At 43.3% G+C, this 20,558-nt stretch overlaps 2 protein-coding genes across 4 annotated transcripts; one reads left to right on the top strand and one right to left on the bottom strand.

Moving 5' to 3' along the window:
• Positions 1-4,297: 4,297 nt before the first annotated feature.
• On the bottom strand, positions 4,298-9,917 carry dapk3 (death-associated protein kinase 3). The gene is made up of 9 exons (XM_079750239.1): positions 9,839-9,917; positions 8,982-9,089; positions 8,107-8,467; positions 7,187-7,316; positions 7,048-7,096; positions 6,928-6,954; positions 6,643-6,795; positions 6,160-6,205; positions 4,298-6,003 (listed from the first exon to the last, which is right to left on the bottom strand). Exons 2-9 carry the CDS (start codon positions 9,041-9,043, stop codon positions 5,467-5,469), a joined length of 1,365 nt encoding a protein of 454 aa, XP_079606365.1. The 5' UTR covers positions 9,044-9,089; positions 9,839-9,917; the 3' UTR covers positions 4,298-5,466.
• Positions 9,918-10,824: 907 nt separating this feature from the next.
• sppl2 (signal peptide peptidase-like 2) lies at positions 10,825-20,195 on the top strand. Of its 3 annotated transcripts, XM_079750305.1 has the most exons (16): positions 10,825-10,913; positions 11,449-11,565; positions 11,665-11,847; positions 12,209-12,298; positions 12,805-12,944; positions 13,697-13,839; positions 13,996-14,092; positions 14,631-14,747; positions 15,279-15,360; positions 15,523-15,597; positions 15,710-15,772; positions 17,117-17,216; positions 17,289-17,366; positions 17,643-17,803; positions 18,048-18,088; positions 18,591-18,718. In XM_079750305.1, the coding sequence occupies exons 1-16, from the start codon at positions 10,863-10,865 to the stop codon at positions 18,598-18,600; spliced, it is 1,548 nt and encodes a 515-aa protein (XP_079606431.1). In that variant the 5' UTR covers positions 10,825-10,862; the 3' UTR covers positions 18,601-18,718. The 3 variants fall into 3 exon arrangements, with proteins under 3 accessions (XP_079606431.1, XP_079606429.1, XP_079606430.1); XM_079750303.1 differs by lacking the exon at positions 18,048-18,088 and having other exon boundaries at positions 18,591-20,195; XM_079750304.1 differs by having other exon boundaries at positions 18,048-18,660.
• The last annotated feature ends 363 nt before the right edge of the window (positions 20,196-20,558 follow it).

The raw sequence follows: 20,558 nt of genomic DNA, 5'->3' as shown, positions 1-20,558 counted from the left end.
CTGCCGAAGATTGGCCACTTGCCTTTCATCTAAAAAATTTGAATAACTTGCCGATCACACAACTTATTTTTCTCATCTTACAGTACACATTACTTGTGTACCTTAAAAAAGTTGTTGTATTTTATGTATTTTATTTGTAGTTTGAGTCCATTGTTATTGTTCTTTATGTAGTATGTGTATTTGTGTATTTATGTATGTATGTATTGTGTATGCACGTACGTATGTATGTAAGTATGTATGTTTGTATTTATGCATGTATGTAGCATGAGGCCTAAATATTTGTGTGTGTGTGGGTTTGTTTCAGTGTGTATTTGTGTATGTTTCTTTCAGTATGTGTGTGTGTGTGTGTGTGTGTGTGTGTGTGTGTGTGTGTGTGTGTGTGTGTGTGTGTGTGTGTATGCACACGTGCACGTGTTTTTAATGTTAACTATCACATTTTGGAACTTTGTGTGGAGAAGTCTTCTTCATGCAATGTGTGTTGATAGGAGTTGTGGTGTTTGGTGTGGGACAATGCTTGTATATTGGCATTTATTTCTTTAGTTAGTATATTTTTGTGTATATATGCTTTTTTCAGAGACCCCTTGAAACAAGAAGGCTCACCTCAATGGGGTTGAATATCAGGTGATGAGGGATGGATTGTCAGAGCCCCAGTGAATGGACACAGGAACCAAAAGAGCTGCTGTTTCTGCCATCAGTCCCACCAGCATCAGTCACCATGGCAACAACCATCTCAAGCACCCAGACGCCTCCTGCCTCGTTGAGCATTGTCCCGAAAGATTGGCAAACAGACCCCCATCCATTTGGACATAGTCTTGCTAGACAGTTTGGGGCTTGAGAGGGGATATACAGTTCTCTGTACAATACTTAGCTGAAAAGAGAGTAGAAATTCACATTACCGCAAACAAGTGCTTCGGAAATGACTTTCAATGAGCATAGAAACTACATTCAATTGGTATTTCTGGGTAATACTTTAACTACAATACATGTTTTTTCGTACCCTCGCCCAGAAAAAACATAGCGCTAATATATAGGACCTCTGGAACTATAGAAGCAAACCAGCAAAACTGGTTAAAGGTGTAATATATCTGTTCTGAATATCTGAATATCTGTTCTTAAGTTCAGTTCGGGGGATATTTTGTTGTACCAGAAGGGAAAATACAACATGAAGTGCTACAAGGATTTAAAATAAACCCAGATAAAATTTGTTTAGTTGTATGTAATGGTGGACACATTCATAGAATAAAACAGAATAAAACTATCTTGCCATTTTATATTAATTAATTAATCGATTCATATTAATTGATTTAATTACACATATCATAGGAAATGTAGCTGAAAGAAAGACGATACATTTTCAGCAGTTTATTCAGTGATTAGTTCTTGGCTATGAGTGGGGTACCTATTCCATTTCACAAGAGAGGGTCTGACACTTTGCTGACCCCTAGTGGGGACCCTCTTCTCTAAATTGGAAACCATTGAAATAAAAAATAAAATACAAAGAAGAAATATGCAGCCCTCGATAAGGATAGGTCCTACAATACAGGCTACATAATGTATGAACAGATTATGAAGGGAATGAGTATGTTATAAATGTATAATATATTATTGATGTTTTATAACAAGAACAAACAGTATTAAAGAAAGAATATAAATTGAATAAAAATGGCCATAACGTCAGATGATAAATCCCAACTTTCATAACTATTCAAAACATTGAATATTAATACAAGACGATATATCAGTACAGAATTGTAACTCTCAAATATACAATTATATCTATCGTTTTACAACCCTTTCCATATTAACATATTACTGTGAAGTATATCTAAGGGCTCTTGAGACTGAAAGCTGTTAAATGTCATATTTATTCGGTGCCATGGCGGCACACTGTAATCAAGTGTCGTGCTCTCCAACTCGCTGCCGCGGAAATTCGAGTCATGTGATATGTGGATCCCATTGATCTCCATGTGTGGAGATCAGCAGAGACTCCTTAAGCACATAAGCGCTTCCAGATGTCCTTTCCCGCTCCTTTCCGGTGGGCATCAAAGACGGCAGCTCTTCTGGACTGCAGATGCAGGCTATCAGTGAATGCCCAGTCGGAAATGATGATCTAAACGGTACGAGCTCAGTTTGACCTTATATAGTGGATCAAAATAGGATTTAGGGGGTTAAGGGAACGATTGGTACCCATCATGTGATGTATACAATGTACACCCTCCATGACGTTCTGAAATGTACCAGGGCCCTAAAGTTGAATACTCTGCGGACTGGCGATATATAGTTTATCTATACATATTTATCCCTCTAGCTTTTAATTATATTTATAGCCTCAGGATTTCCTCTATCCTTTTTCCAAATGTTCCTTTTAATAAATTCGATTGTGAGGGCCAGGCATCTAAGAACAGGTTAGGAACTGATTGTTAGGAAGCTGGGGAGAGAGATTCACCCCTTGATAGCATCCATCAGGCTTCTCCCTGGAACATCCAGGGAGCAGGTTAGGAAACCCTAACCCTAACGCTCACCCATCACACAGTACAACAGGAGGTAATTTGTTGTTTGTTGATATTGGTCTCTTCTGGAAAAGGTGAAGCATTACAAGGATGACCACAAGGAGGAAGATGGAGAGGGGGGCTATTGATGTTGTGAGTGAGTGTGAGAGAGGGAGAAACTCAGTGTGAGGAATACTTTTCTAAGGTACACATTGTTTGACAAAGTGTTGATTTCCGCATGACGAAGACAGCAGCTAGATCTATATATTATGACTCATTCGATTAATCTCCACAACTTCGAACAACTCATTTTACCATTTAAAAATCTCCAAATTCTTAAGAAAATGAGGACAGTTATTTAGACCTTTCAAACAATTTGTCGGGTCAGACAAACTTCCCACTAGTGCGGGAATCCCCCCCCCCCCCTTAAAGACCAAGGCCAAAACGGGGATTCCTCATGAATCAGCTAACCAGCTGTTCATTCATTACCATGGCGGAGCAGAGTGTGTTCAAATAAGTCCTTTGCCAGATGCAGTTGTGAGTCTATTGTTCTGATTGCGGCAATTTGGTTAAGGGAGCTGGCTTCTGTGAAAAGAGGGTTATATTAGGGTGGTTTATTCCTACAAAAAATGATGAATGTAGGCCTACCTATTCTAAATGTGTGGCGCTTATGCTATCCAAAGCTAAATAATCGAACTGTCAAATTCAACACTTCCATTTCACTGGCTGACTGCCCATGTTTTTATTGCGGCCCATTGGTAAGTTTGACGTTTTTACAGTGCCAAGTATGCCCGTCTTATGCACGCCTTTTTGTGTACTTATTTATGTACTTATTGTAACGAATGCACTTATTGTAAGTCGCTTTGGATAAAAGCGTCTGCTAAATGCCCTAAATGTAATTTGTAAATGTTTTGTCCGCACGTTAACACTGCCGAGGAAAATCACCGGCTTGAGCTAGCACCCCAAATTACCCTCCCGGACCCTACACACATTGGCGGTTTCATTCTGATGTATATACAAATGGACTTGGGTAGAGGTTTTGCGTTGTTTAGACAGAGACAAGGCAGCGACACGAGTAGTTCTAACTGGAGACATGAAATCCGCGAGCTGCTGATCATGTGAGAGAAGATCCTCTGGATAAAAAACAAGTGGTCAGCAAAATAAAGAATATGTTGGCGTTTTTGCAAATAGTTAATCACGTTTTTAGCCTACACTCAGGATGTATACTCATTCTTGCATGCGAGTCTCTTGAATCATAAAAAAATGTAAACATTTGTGGAAAATTATTGAAAATTATTCTAAAGAGGTCTACTCTCCGTGCTCAGCCCCGCCTTCTCCAGTGAACCAAGAAAGCCCGCTCCGTTACGAAGGGGGATTTTACCCCCTCGGTTTTACACAGGCAAGGCAGTGGAATTGCCGGGTGTGCCAAGCCGCGACCGAACCGGCTTGGCAGTGTAAAAAAGGCCGTCCTTCAATTTGCAGTGCAAAGTGAATGTTTTGAATATTTACGATTTCCTATGCAAATCCACCTCCACCAGAGGCCATACTTCATAAAACGTTCAGCAACTGCATTGTATCCTTATTTTTTTTTGTATTTAATTGAGCAAATAATCTTTAACTCTGCATCCATTTTCTCAGATTCAAAAGGTAGGAAATAAACGATAAACAATAAGGAAACATTCGACGGTTTAGAGTTTTCAGTTTATACATTAATGTTGAGTCGGTTAAGGTCATTCCCATGTTGGTGATTTATTCTATCGTTAGTATGATGCGAAACTGAAACGAAACTAATGAATATCAAAACGTAATACCGTGATGCGTTTATTTAATGGAAACAAACAGACAGAATAGACTTCATAATATAATTCATCTTGCGTTTGAGATGATGAAAGCATAAATTTAAAATATAATCAGCTAAGACATACATCGATATATTTGACTACAGACTGAGCAGTACTGTAGAGGTACTGGTCGTTTGTAAGGTAAATAGGGGGAAGGAGATTGCGGTCAAACTTACTGATGGAATGTCTGAAAGTGGGCCACCATGGTAAGAAATACTAGAAACTAAAAAACAAACAATAAAAGTAAATTATATTAAATGGAATATTTTCATGCAGTCAATTTGGTATAGAAGGCTTAATGTGTGTAAGACATTGATCAGTGTCCATGAAATAGGAATGTCATGACTTAAGTATAAAAAAAGGATTGCTTACAGAAGCAATCAAGCCTGTCTACAGGTAAACAGGCACTGGCAAAGATGGATTAAAACATTACAAATGAGCTGAATATTATGAAGCTCGGTTCACACTTTCGCATTCAATTATTTTATTTTCAAAATAAGAGGCTTTGCGATGATTCTGCAATAAGAAGATCTGCAGATAATAGCAAGCAGAATCTATCCCCTGAACTGTACACAGACGAAAGCTGCCGGGTATTGAGCGACAGAGTAGATACATACATTCGCAGCTCATCACCTTTAAGGTGATCCGGTTCTGCTTAAAAAAGCGGGGCTAAAAAGAACAATTGGCTGATACAATTTACAAGATGACATCATTAAGTAAAGCACGGATATAAAAAGCATAGATTCTGAGACAATATAAATATATTTATAAAATAAAAGGAATGAGCTTTATGACATGCTCTTGGCCGACATGCATCCAATATGAGCCCATTCTTTAATTGCTGGTGCTTTGAGACTTGACTTGCATGTATTCCTGAGGGGGAATTTCTATCACGGTTTTTTTTCGTCCGTAACAACTTCCCCCGCAAAAAAGGTCTGCTGTGACCGAAATGATTGTGAGCCCATGAGAGTGGAAAATGTCTTTGTTAAGATCAAAGAGCCACCACACTCTTAAATCAAACTGCAGGGCTAGCAGACGACTTGACTGTTATACGAGTGACATCTGCTGGCATCAGCCAATCAGAAACACAGCTCACCTTGCAGTTGGAAATAAGCGACGGGTCCACAGTGATCGTTTCAGGGCATGCTTCCCGGGCTGAGGCTGGCGCTCTCGGTGGAGATGGAGCGGACCAAATCCTCGACCCACCGCACCTCCGAGGCCACCTGCTCCGCCAGCGCCTCGTAGCGGTTCTCCAGGCGGCCGAACTTGCGCTTGAGGGCGTTTGCCGCCAGCATGGCCGCCCGGGCCTCCTCCTGGCTCTGCCGGCGCTGCGTCTGAGCTCGCTGGAGCTCCTGCCGCACGTTGCCCAGGTCGCCGGCGATGCTTAGGTTCTCCTCCTTGTACCACGCCTCCTTCTCCTCGTAGATGGAGAGCAGCGCGGCCACGTCGTCGCGACACGAGCGCTGGTTGCGCTCCAGGTCCCGCAGGCCCTCCTCCGCCACGGCGATCTCCTCCAGCACCTGGGAGAAGCGCTCGAAGTTGACGTAGGTGTTGTTGGGCGGCATGCTGGAGTGGGACTTGATGGTGTACTCCTTCAGACGGGTGGTCTTCAGCCGCCGACGCTCCGACTTGCGGCCGTGGTCTTCCGGGCGGACGTTGCGCCGCTTGATCGCCTGGGAGGGAGGCGGGAGCAACCGGGCGAGTTTAAATATTTGAACAGAGCATTGGAACGTCAAGATGCGAGCACGGCTCCAGCACAACTTTCGGTAAAAACTAGCAACGGTATTCCATTTCATGTCCTCAAGGGTTAGGATCAACGCAACACCCACCTTGATCCAAGCATGCTCCAGGCTATCATCAATGGTCATTCTCTTCCTGCAAACAGACGTGTGTCAGAGAAGACATGATGCAAAGTTCTGAGCTTTTCGTCTCATCCCCAACCCTTCATATTTCCTTTTAAAACACAAGGTTGTGTGTGAGATCATGAACACCATGTGTTTCCTACATAAACTGCCAAAATGAATGAATGACTGCCTGGCAGAAGTCTATGGCCGAAACCCAATGAATATTAAATCCTTTTTAGGAAAATAAATCTGTGGAAAATACATAATATGAAGATGAGAGCCACCGAGATCATTACCGAAGAAAGAAAACGATGTATGCTAGGTAGCTTTGTATCACGGAGAGGAATTAAATCTTCCGGTTGACTTGGAACGATAAAAAAGCCTTTCTGCATTCACCTACTGGAACCACCCCAGACAGCCCTGGCTGTCGATTGGTTGTACCAAGCAACAATTGTCAAGTGTCCTTACTTGGGATCCTTGACCAGCAGGCGCCGTATGAATTCCTTGGCCAGCTCACTGGTATTGCTGAAGTATTCTTCGTCAAAGTCGTAGTTGACGGCGGAGATGTTGGCGAGGGTCTCCTGCTTGGTCTCACCCAGGAATGGTGAAGCACCACTCAATCTTAGATGGAGAACAGGATGATGAAGAGGAGTCTTCAATAACAATACCGGAAATGCAGCGTAAAGTCCTAAAGTCCAGTGCATAGAGGCAGGGGTACATGCAAAGATATGTGGCGTTTAAAGTAGTACTCACAGAATATAAGTTATCACTCCAATGCTCCTGCATAGAGAATAAGGACTTGGCTTTAGTGATGATTGCCATATGGAGAACAACTCTTTTTTTTGATTTCTTAAGTCCACATAAATATCTCACCACATGTCCGCTTCCAGTCCGAGTGGCTCGTAATTGACTATCTCTGGTGCTGTAAACAACAAGTAAATTATGTTTAGTGAAAAAATCTTGGGAACTAGAACAGTTGACTCCAATGGAAATACGTTCAACGGGAATTTACCGACAAACTCTGGCGTTCCGAAGATGTTCTTGAACTCATTCCCTGCCTTGATCTGGTGAGCGATCCCGAAATCAATGAGCTTGATTCTGGGGTTTGGTACATTCTTGTCCAGCAGCATGATGTTTTCAGGCTGCATTAAAACACACACACACACACACAAACACAAACACAAACACATGAAAAGGCTTTCATAGTCTCACTTAAGCTAAACAACCAAATATTTTTTTCGCGTGCATACAACGTACCAAAAGATACATTCCCTGATAAGAGATTTTCAAGCCAAGTTTAAAATGGATGAGGTTGCCCACAAACTCATAACAGCTGTATCCTTCTGCAAAGTAAGTCCTTGTCAGCATTGAAAAAAAAGAAAAACCTTCCCCAGTGTCAACAAGTATGAGGCTGACTCAGGCCTCAGCTTGCACCTCCATTTCAAAGCGGGGAAAAATGCAATACTACAAAGACACCCAGGATAGGATGAGATTTCCCTAGACATTTCGTAACCCCTTCTGGGTACAGAGAAGTAATGCGATTGATTGTCTCCCTGCCTATAACATGACTCACAACAGCATTGTCTGGTAGCGGCACGACAACTACAATCAAGAAGACAATCCTCAACACGTCATGTAGTTACCATACAAACAAACCAACCACACGGCTACATCCGCTCCGACTGGATCTCCTTAACTAGGGTTCGACCGATATGGATTTTTTAGGGCCGATGACAATACCGATTTTTTTCCTCAGCCTTAGCCAACGACCGATACAGGCTGCCGATTTTCTTGAGCCGATATTTGGAGCCGTTGATGCTTTTGCTTCCTCAATTAACATCACAAAAATGACACAATGAGGATCACAAATGTTACAATGTTCTGTAATATCGGCCAGATAATCGGTCGTTCACTATCCTTAACGGGGCTCACCTTGAGGTCAAAGTGGGCGATGCGTTTGGAGTGGAGGTAGTGGACGCCGTCCAGGATCTGCTTGAGGAACTGCGTGGCCTCCTCCTCCGTCAGGGACTCCTTCTCGGCCAGGAAGTCAAAGAGCTCGCCGCCGGACACCAGCTCCAGGATCAGGATCACGTCCGTCTTGTTCTCGAAGATGTCGTGCAGCGTGATGATGTTGCTGTGCTGGATCTCGCGCAGGATGTTCACCTCGCGCTCAATCTCCTCACGGCTCACGCCCCGGCGGCTGGACGACAGGCGCCGCTTCTTGATGAACTTTGCGGCGTAGTCTTGGCCCGAGCCCTTGTCCTTGCACTTGCGCACAATTGCGAACTGCCCGCTGTGGAGGAGGCCACACACATTGTTTACACAGCAGAAGAGTGTCAGACAATGCATGTGTGTGTGCATTGTCTTTTCATTTTTTCACCTAGAAGGGCATCTGTTGCAAAGTATCCATCGGTGCTGAATTACAAATTTAAAAAAACTGGATATCAAAATACTGAGGGGTCCACACACACACACACACACACACACACACACACACACACACACACACACACACACACACACACACACACACCATTGTGAGGGAAGAGAGAGGCGGTGATGTCATGACTTTGGTGCATTACTGCAGAAAAACACCTCTTCCCTATAAGAGGTAAAGCTACGGAGTTCCACTCCAACGAGATGACTCATTCATGAGTCTCTACTCTGGCTTGCAGCGGATATAAACTACACAGTAATTATAGAGCCAAATCATGAGAAGCCGATCTTGGAGTCTAGCGATGTTGACTTCCTGAAGAGTCACAATGAGCAATTGTTTGGTTGTAAGACCATTGTTTAAAGGAACTTACCTCCCCAACTCCTCTCCCATTTCATAGAACACCTCAACATCCTCCTGCCTGAAGCCAGCCATGTTGTGCCAACGGTGAATACAGTATGGAGGAATGCCTGTGACTTAACTAAAGCAATGGAGACGCAACAAATTGATAAATTACAATGAAGAAAACTTTGAGCAGATATGGTGCCATGAGGTAAAGACCATACAGGAGCCATAAATCATTCCCCCCCCCCACGTAGTTACCACTCTGAAAGAGGGGGAATAACAGTCCTTATTTGGCCAGAGTCAACATAGCAAAATACTTTTTTTTAACACATACTGGCTAGTGAGGGAAATCTGCATTCCAGTCCAACTGACGTCATTCCCTTCCCTGGACCACTCGTCTCAAATTAAAGGGAAGGGAGTCACGTCATTTGTTTATGCAAAAGCCCGGAACCAGAAAAATAAGAATATCGCTACAAAATGCTAACTGGTTGGTTTTAAGATTTAGCACACGCTTGCTACACACAATACACACAACAAAACAAACAAGGACACTTTATACACCCAACATAGCATCGTGACAGCTTCTACTAAAGTAAATGTCACAATCGTGTGTCCTAAATGCCGCACTCATTCAGCTAGGTTGGAGAGATCCCAGACGAACGTCCAAACAAAGCTGTCTAATAGGCTCGAAAAGATAAGCGACTATGGGGAACTTAATGATAGCTAACGTTGCTATCTGGTTAGCCTAGCAAAGCTTAGCCCCTCGATGTATGTTACACTTTAAAGAATATATCCTTATACGCGGCCCATGACTTTGAAAGAACAATACGATAAAGACAGACGTCGCATAACAACAAAAGGTGTACATAAAGTAGCAGGACTTACATTATGTCTGCCGAGGAGTACTGCATTCCCTGAAGGGAGTAGGTTAGAGATCCTGGTGGCTAGTGAAGCAGGAGGACGGACATATGGAATGACATCATACTCAAGTGAATCAACTCTCACACCACTGTGATGTGGTACTACCTTTCATGGCTTACAAGATAGAGCACGTTCAGCAGTGATTTAGTTGGTTCAGGGGAACCTCATGAGTGGCTTTTTCAAATGTAAAGTGTAGCTAGCATTTGATCATAGTTGTAGCGACTTTTGTAAAGACACGTTAGTTTTACCAAACCGTGTAAGCGTCTGAGCACATATAGTTTTCTTATAATTCATCAAGGGAAGCGTTTGGCATAATAAATTAAGTTAAAAGTGTGTTCCCTGACCGGGAATCGAACCCGGGCCGCGGCGGTGAGAGCGCCGAATCCTAACCACTAGACCACCAGGGAAACTGAAAGCTTTAAAGGTCTACTACAACTTCAACAGACACATTTATAGCATTTCCAACATTACTAACCTGGAATTATTAAACAATAGTTTCTGTGAAGCACTACGTATTATTTCCAAATTTAAATGGTAGCAAATCAAACGTGCAATCATTTAAAAAATCAGTCAAAGTAATGCTAATATAATCTCACCTTATGCAATCAGTTTTGTCGTGTATCGAGTTCAGCTGGTTCAATGTGCGTGTATTAAAGCTTGCTATTCAATGGGAATGTCAAGCCTCGACCATTAAACCAACTAGAACAACAATAAAACCAGACATAAAGTTGCCAAAATTCTACATAAAAACGTTATATTTGATGCCATGCGCCAGAATTGCAATTCTAATGTTAATTATGTGTTGATAGACATTCAAATTGACCCAATCAAGCGATAGATGCACCTTGCTATAAATCAGACATCCAATAATAACCTTACTGCAGAAAATGGGCGGGTCCAACAGCCAAACAGCTGGTGGCCGCACTGTGTCGCTCGAGCAGTGTGGTTGATAGGGAAACCATAGGTAAACCACAAGCAGGCAGGAATCATGGATTGGGTCCCAATAAACCTGATCTGGGCCGCTATTTTCATCCAAAAGGTAACACGCTGACCCCGTTGTTCGTTGTGAATAATTGACGCATCCACGCGACATTACGAAACGAGAGTTGTCGCCGTCCTTCTTTCTCAAGATGTGTAATGATTAGCTTGTAATGTAGCGCTGTTAGCTTGCGGAGAGAGCCAACGGTGAGACGGTGACACACAACGTTTGTGTTTATGTTTAGCTCAACTGAAAAGATGAGAGGGCTCGTGGTGCTGTCTGGCCTACAGAGTATAACTGTGCTAACAGACCTCCACCGTTGGTTTCACTTTTGACAAAAGGAGAGATTGAATACAGCCAGTGTTCTAGCGTAATGGTATATTTTGTACCATTGGCCATGAGACCAATGCGCCATCAACTTGTGAGGAGTCGGTAGCAGAAACATGCTTGCCAAATAGTTGCTTACCTTTGTATTGTATTCTTAACGCGCGTTAAAATAGAAGTCAGTAAAAGCAATATACTTGAACAATTCAGATCGTTGAACTATTTTGTATTTACTTACCGTTGCTGTTATTTTATGTTTTGTTGTATAAAGGTCGTAGGCGAGTATGGCATGGCTCACTTCAACGACAAAGACGATAGTAAAGGAAAAGATTACTGCATTTTCTTCAACTCCCAGTGGGCACGTCTACCCCAGGACCTCAACAAAGCAGTAAGAAGTTGAAAAAGTTCCGTTTAACAATTAAAGTAAAATATAAAATAGCGTTTCATTTTTTTATTTATTTCTAATTTTCACTTTGTGTTCATCTAGTCCCGTCTCCAGATTCATGACCTCACAGCGTCGGTGCTGTGCTCAGCCTCTGAGGTCCCCGATGGGGGCTTCCCTAACCGCATACCCATGGTGATGAGGGGCAACTGCACCTTCTACGAGAAGGTGCGACTGGCCCAGATCAACGGTGCCAAGGGCATACTCATTGTCAGCAAGGACCGTCTGGTGAGGGGGGGGGGGGCTCTGTTTTCTTCATCATTAACACAATCATAAAATAGCTTGACAATGACATTTGGGTTTGTGGACACAACTTTATGTTCATAGTCAAGGCAACGTTATTTATATTTCGGCATTGTTTTAAACTTGGATTACTTGTATATCATGCTAATAATTTGCTGGCATAAAGTTATTGCACAGGCATTTCTTAGCCAAAATGGCATACACTTCACTAATTTGAGGAGACTTCCAAATGCATTTCAGTGACTATATAATCTATTTAATTTTCCGCAATGTGCGGTAATGTGTTTTGAATTATTCACTCCCTGTTAATGTTTCTTCAATATGCTTGATTCACTGTCTATTACAGACGCCACCAGCTGGAAACAAGACCCAGTATGAGGAGATCGATATCCCCGTAGCACTGCTCAGCTACACTGACATGCTGGATATTAGCAAGGTAAGAGATGATTAAGGCACATTCGGTCACAGGGGTGAGCAGACATCGTGGAATGAAATACAATTTCCAAATAAGTCCTCGGGAATGTCTGCGCAATGTTTATCATACTATATGCTAAATGCATTATCAAACTGCGCAAAAGCTAATATGAATCATGGAGAAGTCCAGTTTGAAGTGAGACCATCCAGTATTATATTTCATAACTTATACATGCCAATGGAATAACATTAATATCAACTTTAAAAATGTATATCTTAATTTCCCAAAAATATTTACTCTGTGAGTACAGTCTCATCTTAAACGCTGTCTTGATAATGTCTCATTGCATTCCTTTTTCATTGGTTATTACACTTTGTTATCAGTATCCAGAGCAAAGTACAAAGTAAATTACTCATTGGTTTAGGACCCTTCAGAAGAGCTCCTTTTCATTGGGGAGCTGGCTGTGTGTGTGTGTGTGTGTGTCTCACTAGAAGTTATCTCATGTTGTGTTGCTTGGACTCCTGCAGAACTTTGGGGAGGAAAGAGAGGTGGCCATGTATGCTCCCAAGGAGCCCGTGTTGGACTACAACATGGTCATCATCTTCATCATGGCTGTGGGCACGGTAGCCATGGGCGGCTACCTGGCCGGTAGCAGAGACACCAAAAAGTATGTGGATTGGAGTGAGGGTTTGAAAAGAATTTTCTTTTTTAGTTTTTTGGGTAATTCAATATTCTCATGCTACTACTGATACAGTAGTTCTTACATTTTACAATGAATGCAACTCTTTGTAGTCTCTGCGGCTAAGTTTGAACTAAAGGCAATTCACTTGGATAGTAAGTCCTTTCTTTTTTTATCTACCGTTTAATTGGTGAATAGTTGTACAGAAAAAGGCTATTTGTGTTTGCAAGTTGTCATTGTCAGCCTGTTCTGAGCCTTCAGCCAAGGGCCTTCTGCCCACATAGTCACTGAGTGTTCTGCTCTGTTGCCATTGGCGACGCAGGCAAAGACAGCGTTGTCATCCCAGGCCGGTCGAGTGACTCAAGCGTCTAAATCCATCTAGAGTTCGCCCTTTTTCTACTGTTACTATAGTTACAAAGAGCAAGGTCGTCGGGGTCTTTGTTGGTGTCAGGAAGATAGAAAGAAAAAGGCTCAAGATAAGAGATGTTGAGACAAGCATGGACTTCTTCTTACTATTACACCAACAAGTACACTCACAGGCTGTTCATACCACTGTTTTTTTTGACAGATGCCACGGTGTTAAACTGTGTTTTGGGCGTATAACAATCATCTTATTATTTTTAATAATTGATATGCCATGTGAATGAATGAATGGATGGTTCTTCTTGGGTATTCCCTAACACTTGAGGTAGACGGGGACCTCACTACCAGCTTTGTTAAATGTTCCCTTGTCCCTACAGGCGCTACATGAAGCACAAGCGGGACGACAGCAACGAGAAGCAGGACGAGGAGACGGTGGACGTCACGCCCATCATGATCTCCGTGTTCGTCGTCATGTGCTGCACCATGCTGCTGCTCCTCTACTACTTCTATGACTACCTGGGTACGCACGCACTACACCCATGCTACAACTTTACTGTGTTCCAACATGGCTTTACAAAACAATATGCATCATGTGTAGAACGCTAGCTAGCTCATCATCTGCAAATGGCTGCTCTTCAATTGATACACGTGTTTACTCCCCATGGGTTCCTTTTAGCCATTTGGGTGATAGCCATCTTCTGCATAGCGTCTTCCGTGGGCTTGTACAGCTGCCTGTGGCCTTTTGTCAGAAGAATGCCTTGCTGCAATTGCAGGTGAGCCCCCGCAAATTGAGTTTAAGTGTGTGTCCATTCAATTGTTTGCTTCGAAAAATTTGGGGTCCAGCAACCCTCCCTTGTAGCATCCAACCATTGCTTTCTTGAGTTGTGTGGTAATGGGTATGGGTACTCACTCCCTCTGAACTCTCAGGTGGACACCCTTCTTCTTAAATGTTCTAATAACAATATTAAAAATTTAATTTAAAAGCGCCATTCTAAATGGCGCTTTCAGAAAGGACACTGCACATACGCAACATAAAGAAAAACACTTTAAAAAAGGACTTAAAGTCATTAGGCAAGGGCTACTGCTCTTGGCCAGTATTAATGTTTCCTTAATAGACCCACCATCTGTCATGAAACGATATGTTATGTTATGTACCCCCTCCCATCAACAGGCAGCACATTTGCAAACGTGACTCCAACAACAAATATTTAGTGTCTCCGTTTACCGTTTGTCCCACGTACAACGAACACGTGACAAGACGTGTTGTTTGCCGACATCCTCTCAACGTGTTTACTGTGGTTGTGGCGGCAGGGTCCCGGAGAACAACCTGCCCTACCTGCACAAGCGGCCGCAGATCCGCAGTCTGCTGCTGTCCGCCTTCTGCATCGGAGTCAGCGTCACCTGGGCGGTGTTCCGCAATGAGGACCAGTGAGTACAGGGGGGACACACACACACACACACACACACACACACACACACACACACACACACACACACCCCCTCTGGCAGATCAAATGGAAAGGAGAGAAACATGAGCCAGGTACATTAGGGAAAGTGGTGGTGGCTGTCTGTACATTAGGATCTCCATTAAAACGCCACAGAGCTCCCATTTCGGGTATCTGTTTGCTCATGTAAACCAGTCTAGTTGTTATCGGGGTATTGGGTTTCCCCTTGTGCCTAACAAGCCCAAGAATACAAGAGTGGCAAAACTTGCCTAAAGAGCTTTCCCTTGTTACGTGAGAGCCCACCAGTGCCCCCCGCAGGTGACAAATGCTGTGTTCACATGCAACAGGCTCTATAAACAGCCAAAAGTCTGTTCTAGGTGGTGCTAAAGTCTAATTTTATCCTTAATGTCGTTGAACGGCTATGTTTGTTTTTGGCTGGCCGTGTGTGTCCCAGCATGGGGGGAGGGGGGGTCTTTTGTGTCTACATACAGTGTGCCTTTGTTTCACCCCCCAGGTGGGCCTGGGTGCTACAAGACACCCTGGGTATCGCCTTCTGCCTCTACATGCTCAAAACAATCCGACTGCCCACGTTTAAGGTGTGTAGGTGACGGCGCCGCGTTTATGCACCGCTGACACAGGCGTCAACATTTGGTGATGTGTTTTAACGTTTCAAAAAGTCCTTGTTTGCTACTTTATCTGCAGAGTGAACGCTTTTAAATGAGTGTGTTGTGCGTCACCCGTCTTTTTTTCCTTTGCAGGCCTGCACTTTACTCTTGGTGGTGCTTTTTGTCTACGATATCTTTTTTGTATTTATTACTCCCTTCCTTACGAAGGTAAGTGAAAGGTTGATTATGCATGCATCTGGTGTATGTCTTTGAGTTTATTTCTGGTGGTAGTGGACGCTCACTGGGAACTCAACTGAGCCTCCTTGTCTCTCCCCCTCAGAGCCGGGAGAGCATCATGGTGGAGGTTGCGGCCGGCCCCTCTGACTCCTTCTCTCATGAAAAGGTCAGCTTGTTTTGGTTTTTCTTTGCTTCATTAGGTGTGTTTCAGATCAAGCATGCGTTGCGTTGCATAACATAATGCATTCTGGGATAAAAACGTCAGAAATGCTGGTGATAGCTTCCATATGCGACATGTCTCATGGCTTTAAAATGGCGCTCCAGGTTAACTCCCTCAGTCTGCTTTTCTGTGCATATGGTATTAAATTAATGCGGACATAAGACACTCAACATATCAAAATGTTGCCCTATTTGGATGGAATTTCCCACGTGAGAAATGCCGTAACTCCTTTCAAAGAGGCGTGCCCTCTCCCAAACTATGCTTATTAAAAATAGAAGACTGACCTTTCCCTTCGTCACTCATGTTAATTTTTTATGAGGGAAAGGGGCTTCACTGTTTTCAATGAAACTACGGTTGGCAAACCAAATCCCTTGTCTGCACTGGGTGGGCCATCTTCTTTCTTCAAACTATGAGAAGTGCACCTGTGTCCGACTTGACATGGTGGAAACTTGGTGTTTCTGACTAGTTTGGGCGGATCTTCTCAAGTCTCATGCATGCATGCGCTCAAATGCAGGCGATCTGAAACACAGCCATTCATTCAATGTTTTGCTGGCCTCACATTGGCTGTTTTTAGAGGGTTTGTAAGCCCCCGTCTAACTTCCTCGAGGAAGGGGAAGACACATGTGGCCTTTCTTGCTACTGGTTTATTAGAAGGCCTCACTCCAAATCCACCATGAAACTAAACACACAGTACACAGCCAGAAAATATAGAAACCATGTTAGCTTAACATCACACAATAGCATGCAAAGCAGACAAAGAAAACACTGTATTGTTGGTTGAATGCCACAAAAAAGTGAATCATCTTTGAGTCTTCCTTATAAGCGTGCTCATAAATTAAGGTGTGGTGACATAAGCAAGCATAAAACCTTTCAATGGCGCATACAAAATGTCCTTGCTTGCTGATTCTCGGTCGAGGGAAGCCCAATGGGACTTGTACTTAACTTTAAGCTGAGACTTCTCGCTACTACTACTACTACTACTACTACATGAAATAATGTAGAAATAACAAATTCTCAATTAGTCTTAGAAAAAGTAGTCTGCTTGTATAAATGTGTTTCCGTGTGTGATTTGTTTTATATATGGTAAGGGGAATGTTAAATCATAAATCACAAGCCAAAACAAAAATTCATCCCGGAATATTATTTTCAAAGGAGAACGTATGCAGGATGCAGCGTTGTTGCCGGGAGACGCTAGTATTTCCACCTAGCATGTTTCCTTAATCTCAGGTGATGTATCGAGGTGGTTTTAGGATGTAGTTCAGTGAATGGTCCTTTTGCCTTGTGTCCCAGCTTCCTATGGTGCTGAAGGTGCCCAGGCTGAACTCCTCCCCCCTGGCCCTGTGTGACCGGCCCTTCTCCCTGCTGGGCTTTGGGGACGTCCTGGTACCAGGTAACCAACAGCTGTTATTGGCAATGCATCTTCTGTAACCCTGGGCGGTGCTAAGTAATGCGGTCTGTGCAGGTCTCCTGGTGGCGTACTGTCACAGGTTTGACATCCTCACCCACTCCTCCAGGATCTACTTTGTGGCCTGCACTATTGGTAGGTACCTGTTGGACGTTGAGTCCTGTGGATTGGCTGTGGTGTAACTTTATTTCCACCGGTTTGATACACTATCCCTAAAATGGTGCCCAAAGCATCAATCATCACTCCTAAGAATAAAAAAAACATTTGAGTTCCTAGACTTCGTATCCGTTGCACATGTGTTTTGTATCGTCTCACTATGACTGAACAGTAGCATCAGGAACCAAGGCCTGTGTGATTGGACGCTCCCGTTTGACAGACCTCCCTTTGTCCCTCCCCCTCCTGCTCTCCCAGCCTATGGCGTCGGCCTGCTGATCACCTTTGTGGCGCTGGCCGTGATGAAGATGGGCCAGCCAGCCTTGCTCTACCTGGTGCCCTGCACTTTACTCACCAGCCTGGCGGTGGCGCTGTGGCGCAAGGAGCTGCCCCAGTTCTGGTCTGGGAGTGGATTTGTGGTGAATACCAGTTTGATATGAGTGCCCTCTACGGATCAACCCCCTCCCCCCTGTCCTTAAAAAAGAAAAAGCTTCCCCCAAAAAAGCCCGCCAGGACACGCAGAGAAATCTATGTTGTGCGCAATAAAGTAGAAATTCAAGTTTTGTTTTGAATGATTCCACCGTACCAACCGACCCTTTGTGTAACCCCTGCCCCAAACCAACCCCCCCCTCCCCCTCTCTCTCCTGTTCCGTTTCACTGCAGTCTGGTGCTGCGGACGCGCCTGTCTATGAATGTCACTGCAGGTATCCTATCTGGGCTTGCCTTTCGAATTTCTCTTTTTTCCTTTAACCCCACTGAAGGTTATTTTGAGTCCCCCCTCCCCCACCTCTCTCGGGAGAGGAGCTTTCCCCCCTCCCCTTGGGTTTTACCTTGCTGAACCAGCCATTATTTAAAAAGGTGCTAGCCCACGCCATGGGAGCTAAAGCAGAAGGTTGTGTAAGGTTAAAGGTCAACCCAGGGCACATCTCTAGCCACGCCTATTCCCCACCACCACCACCACCAGAATACGGCTCTCATTACATTGGCTGGTTCAATGACTTAAACCAACTCAAATTGACACCGTGCGGACAGAGGAAGGACTGTACTTGTTTGTCAACCCCCCCCCCCCGCCCACCCCTCCACAATCCTCCTTTTGTCTCTAACTTTATCGTGTTCTTGGTCGTCCCAATGCTGCGTTGTCTTGTGTGCCCGGGCCAGTCCTCTCATCCCCGATACTGTGTTTTCCCTCCTCCCTCCTCCCTGCAGCCTGCCATAGCGCGCACGCCGATTAACTGTACTCAAACCACGGCCCCGCCCACAGAGGAGTCCTTGACCAATCCTGAGCCGCACAGCCCAGAGCCCACCAATCAGAGTGAGGACACTCAGGAAACATCCCCCACCACCAAGAGAGCGGAGCACAGATTGGAATAAAATCAAAAAAGGAAAACTTCTAGAGACTTGGGGTGCGGCATTATATATACATATATTTATATATGTGTATATTAATTGTTATATTGGTTGTTTGTCATTTTATTTCTCTGACATTAGTGCATTAGAACACTTAATGAATTGCAATGGACGATTTTAGAGTTGACATCTGTGTAAGTAATAACTATCAAAATAAACTATATTGAGGTAGCTAGGGGTATGGGGCAACACCTGGGGTGAAACTGATCTTGGACCAGACCCTCACACCCTCCCTCACTGCTGTACTGTGCTGCCTTTCACCAACAAAGGGAACTAAGCGCTCAAACTCTTGACAATAACCTAGTCGGTCTACACTACGGTGCATTATTTACTCCAGCAACAGATTCGACTCAGGAGCAAAATAACTGGAATACTACATCTGTATACACACACACTATATTGAAGGATGATTTTAAAGTCAATATGCTTTTATCTTTTGCTTTGGCCCAGTATTTACTGTCACGGTAAAGACATTTTGGCTGAAGGGATTTGTTACTTTAAGTAATGGTGTAACCATGGTTTATTAAACCACAAGCACTCAATGTATTTGTATTGTCCTGTGTAGTTGGGATTATTATATTTTGTAGCTAATAACCATTTTTTGGATTCATTTAATTTTGCATGCTGTTTTTTTGTACGGAGCACTAATATTAAAACAGTGCCCAATGTTGACATGTATCGGTGAAACGACAACCAGTATTCAGTGTCTTAGTTGACTTCGTCAAGGATTCTTCTGTTTTGCCTTCATCGGACCATGGGTTAACTGGGAGCGCTGCATCTAGTTTTGATGTGGGTGCCATAGGACTACCGTCACAGATGACTGAGGTGCTCACAGATGTCTGTCTGTCGTCCTGTACTTATTTTGCACATGTTCTTAGTTTTGTATTATTGATGGAGAAACAAGAAAACTGTATACTGGTTTACTCCTTACATGCGTTTGAGATTTCAGAATAACCCCATATTCCATTCCATCAGTGTGGGAGGCAGGAGTGCCTATGCTAAGCGTTTCACAGGGTCCTCACAGACAAGCAGACATTTCTATAAATTGGATGCGTCTTGGGAATAGTTTGTATAACATTCGTGTTACTTAGGTTTGGTTCAAAAGGCAAGACTACACAAGCAGCTTACTTGTATGTGAGTAATTGCTATAGGAAGCACATTTCAGATTATTCACCATTTCGTGACTATCAGTCTTCATTTTGATACCTCTTTTAAGGTTTCAATGTTATATGAAAATAAAAGGTATTGGATTCAACATTGTATGTATTTATGGAAAAGAAAAGGTGTGCAACACTTATACAGTTGCTGCTCTATACACCCCTGAAAAATACTCAAACCCTTCCAAAATAAAATGTATATCTGACTTTGATGGACTATTGCCATTTTGGATCCTTACAATAAAGAATAAAACTCGTACCTGTTTGTTTCTTTACAGCCAACTGAGTCACAACAGCCTTGGCAAAAGCTTTTCTGGAACTCTCCAACAGGATAACATCGTCAGTTTGTTGCGCGCTCTAAAGGCTTTTATCCAAAGCACTTTGCAGTACTTTAGTGAACAGATTTTTTATTTTTTTGAAATGCAGCACTGTGGGGATCAAATCCCATTAGACGTGGCACTTTTAAGCCAGAAAGGGTCTCTGGTGTTTGATGTGTGGTTCTTCCCCTTAGGTTTTAATTAAATGACACCAAACTGGTGTCAGAGTCTTGTACAGTCAGTCAGAAATTATATTTGACAGTTTAAGCAAAGTAAAAGTCCATCAATGAAAA

The sequence above is a fragment of the Pollachius pollachius genome (genome assembly GCF_949987615.1).
Source record: "Pollachius pollachius genome assembly, chromosome: 14".
Taxonomy (NCBI): Eukaryota; Metazoa; Chordata; class Actinopteri; order Gadiformes; family Gadidae; genus Pollachius; species Pollachius pollachius.
The sequence above is the reverse complement of the archived record's forward strand: the minus strand, read 5'-3'. Positions and strand labels throughout refer to the sequence as shown.

What these genes read in the sequence shown, in the direction of transcription:
- dapk3 (XM_079750239.1), bottom strand. Translation starts at nt 9,043, where the DNA reads ATGGCTGGCTTCAGGCAGGAGGATGTTGAGGTGTTCTATGAAATGGGA. An exon ending in GGACTGGAAGCGGACATGTG is followed by an intron (nt 6,955 to 7,047) that starts GTGAGATATTTA and finishes TTCTCTATGCAG; the next exon opens with GAGCATTGGAGTGATAACTT. An exon ending in TGGAGCATGCTTGGATCAAG is followed by an intron (nt 6,004 to 6,159) that starts GTGGGTGTTGCG and finishes CCTCCCTCCCAG; the next exon opens with GCGATCAAGCGGCGCAACGT.
- sppl2 (XM_079750303.1), top strand. Translation starts at nt 10,863, where the DNA reads ATGGATTGGGTCCCAATAAACCTGATCTGGGCCGCTATTTTCATCCAA. An exon ending in CTACTTCTATGACTACCTGG is followed by an intron (nt 13,840 to 13,995) that starts GTACGCACGCAC and finishes GGTTCCTTTTAG; the next exon opens with CCATTTGGGTGATAGCCATC. An exon ending in TTACTCCCTTCCTTACGAAG is followed by an intron (nt 15,598 to 15,709) that starts GTAAGTGAAAGG and finishes TCTCCCCCTCAG; the next exon opens with AGCCGGGAGAGCATCATGGT.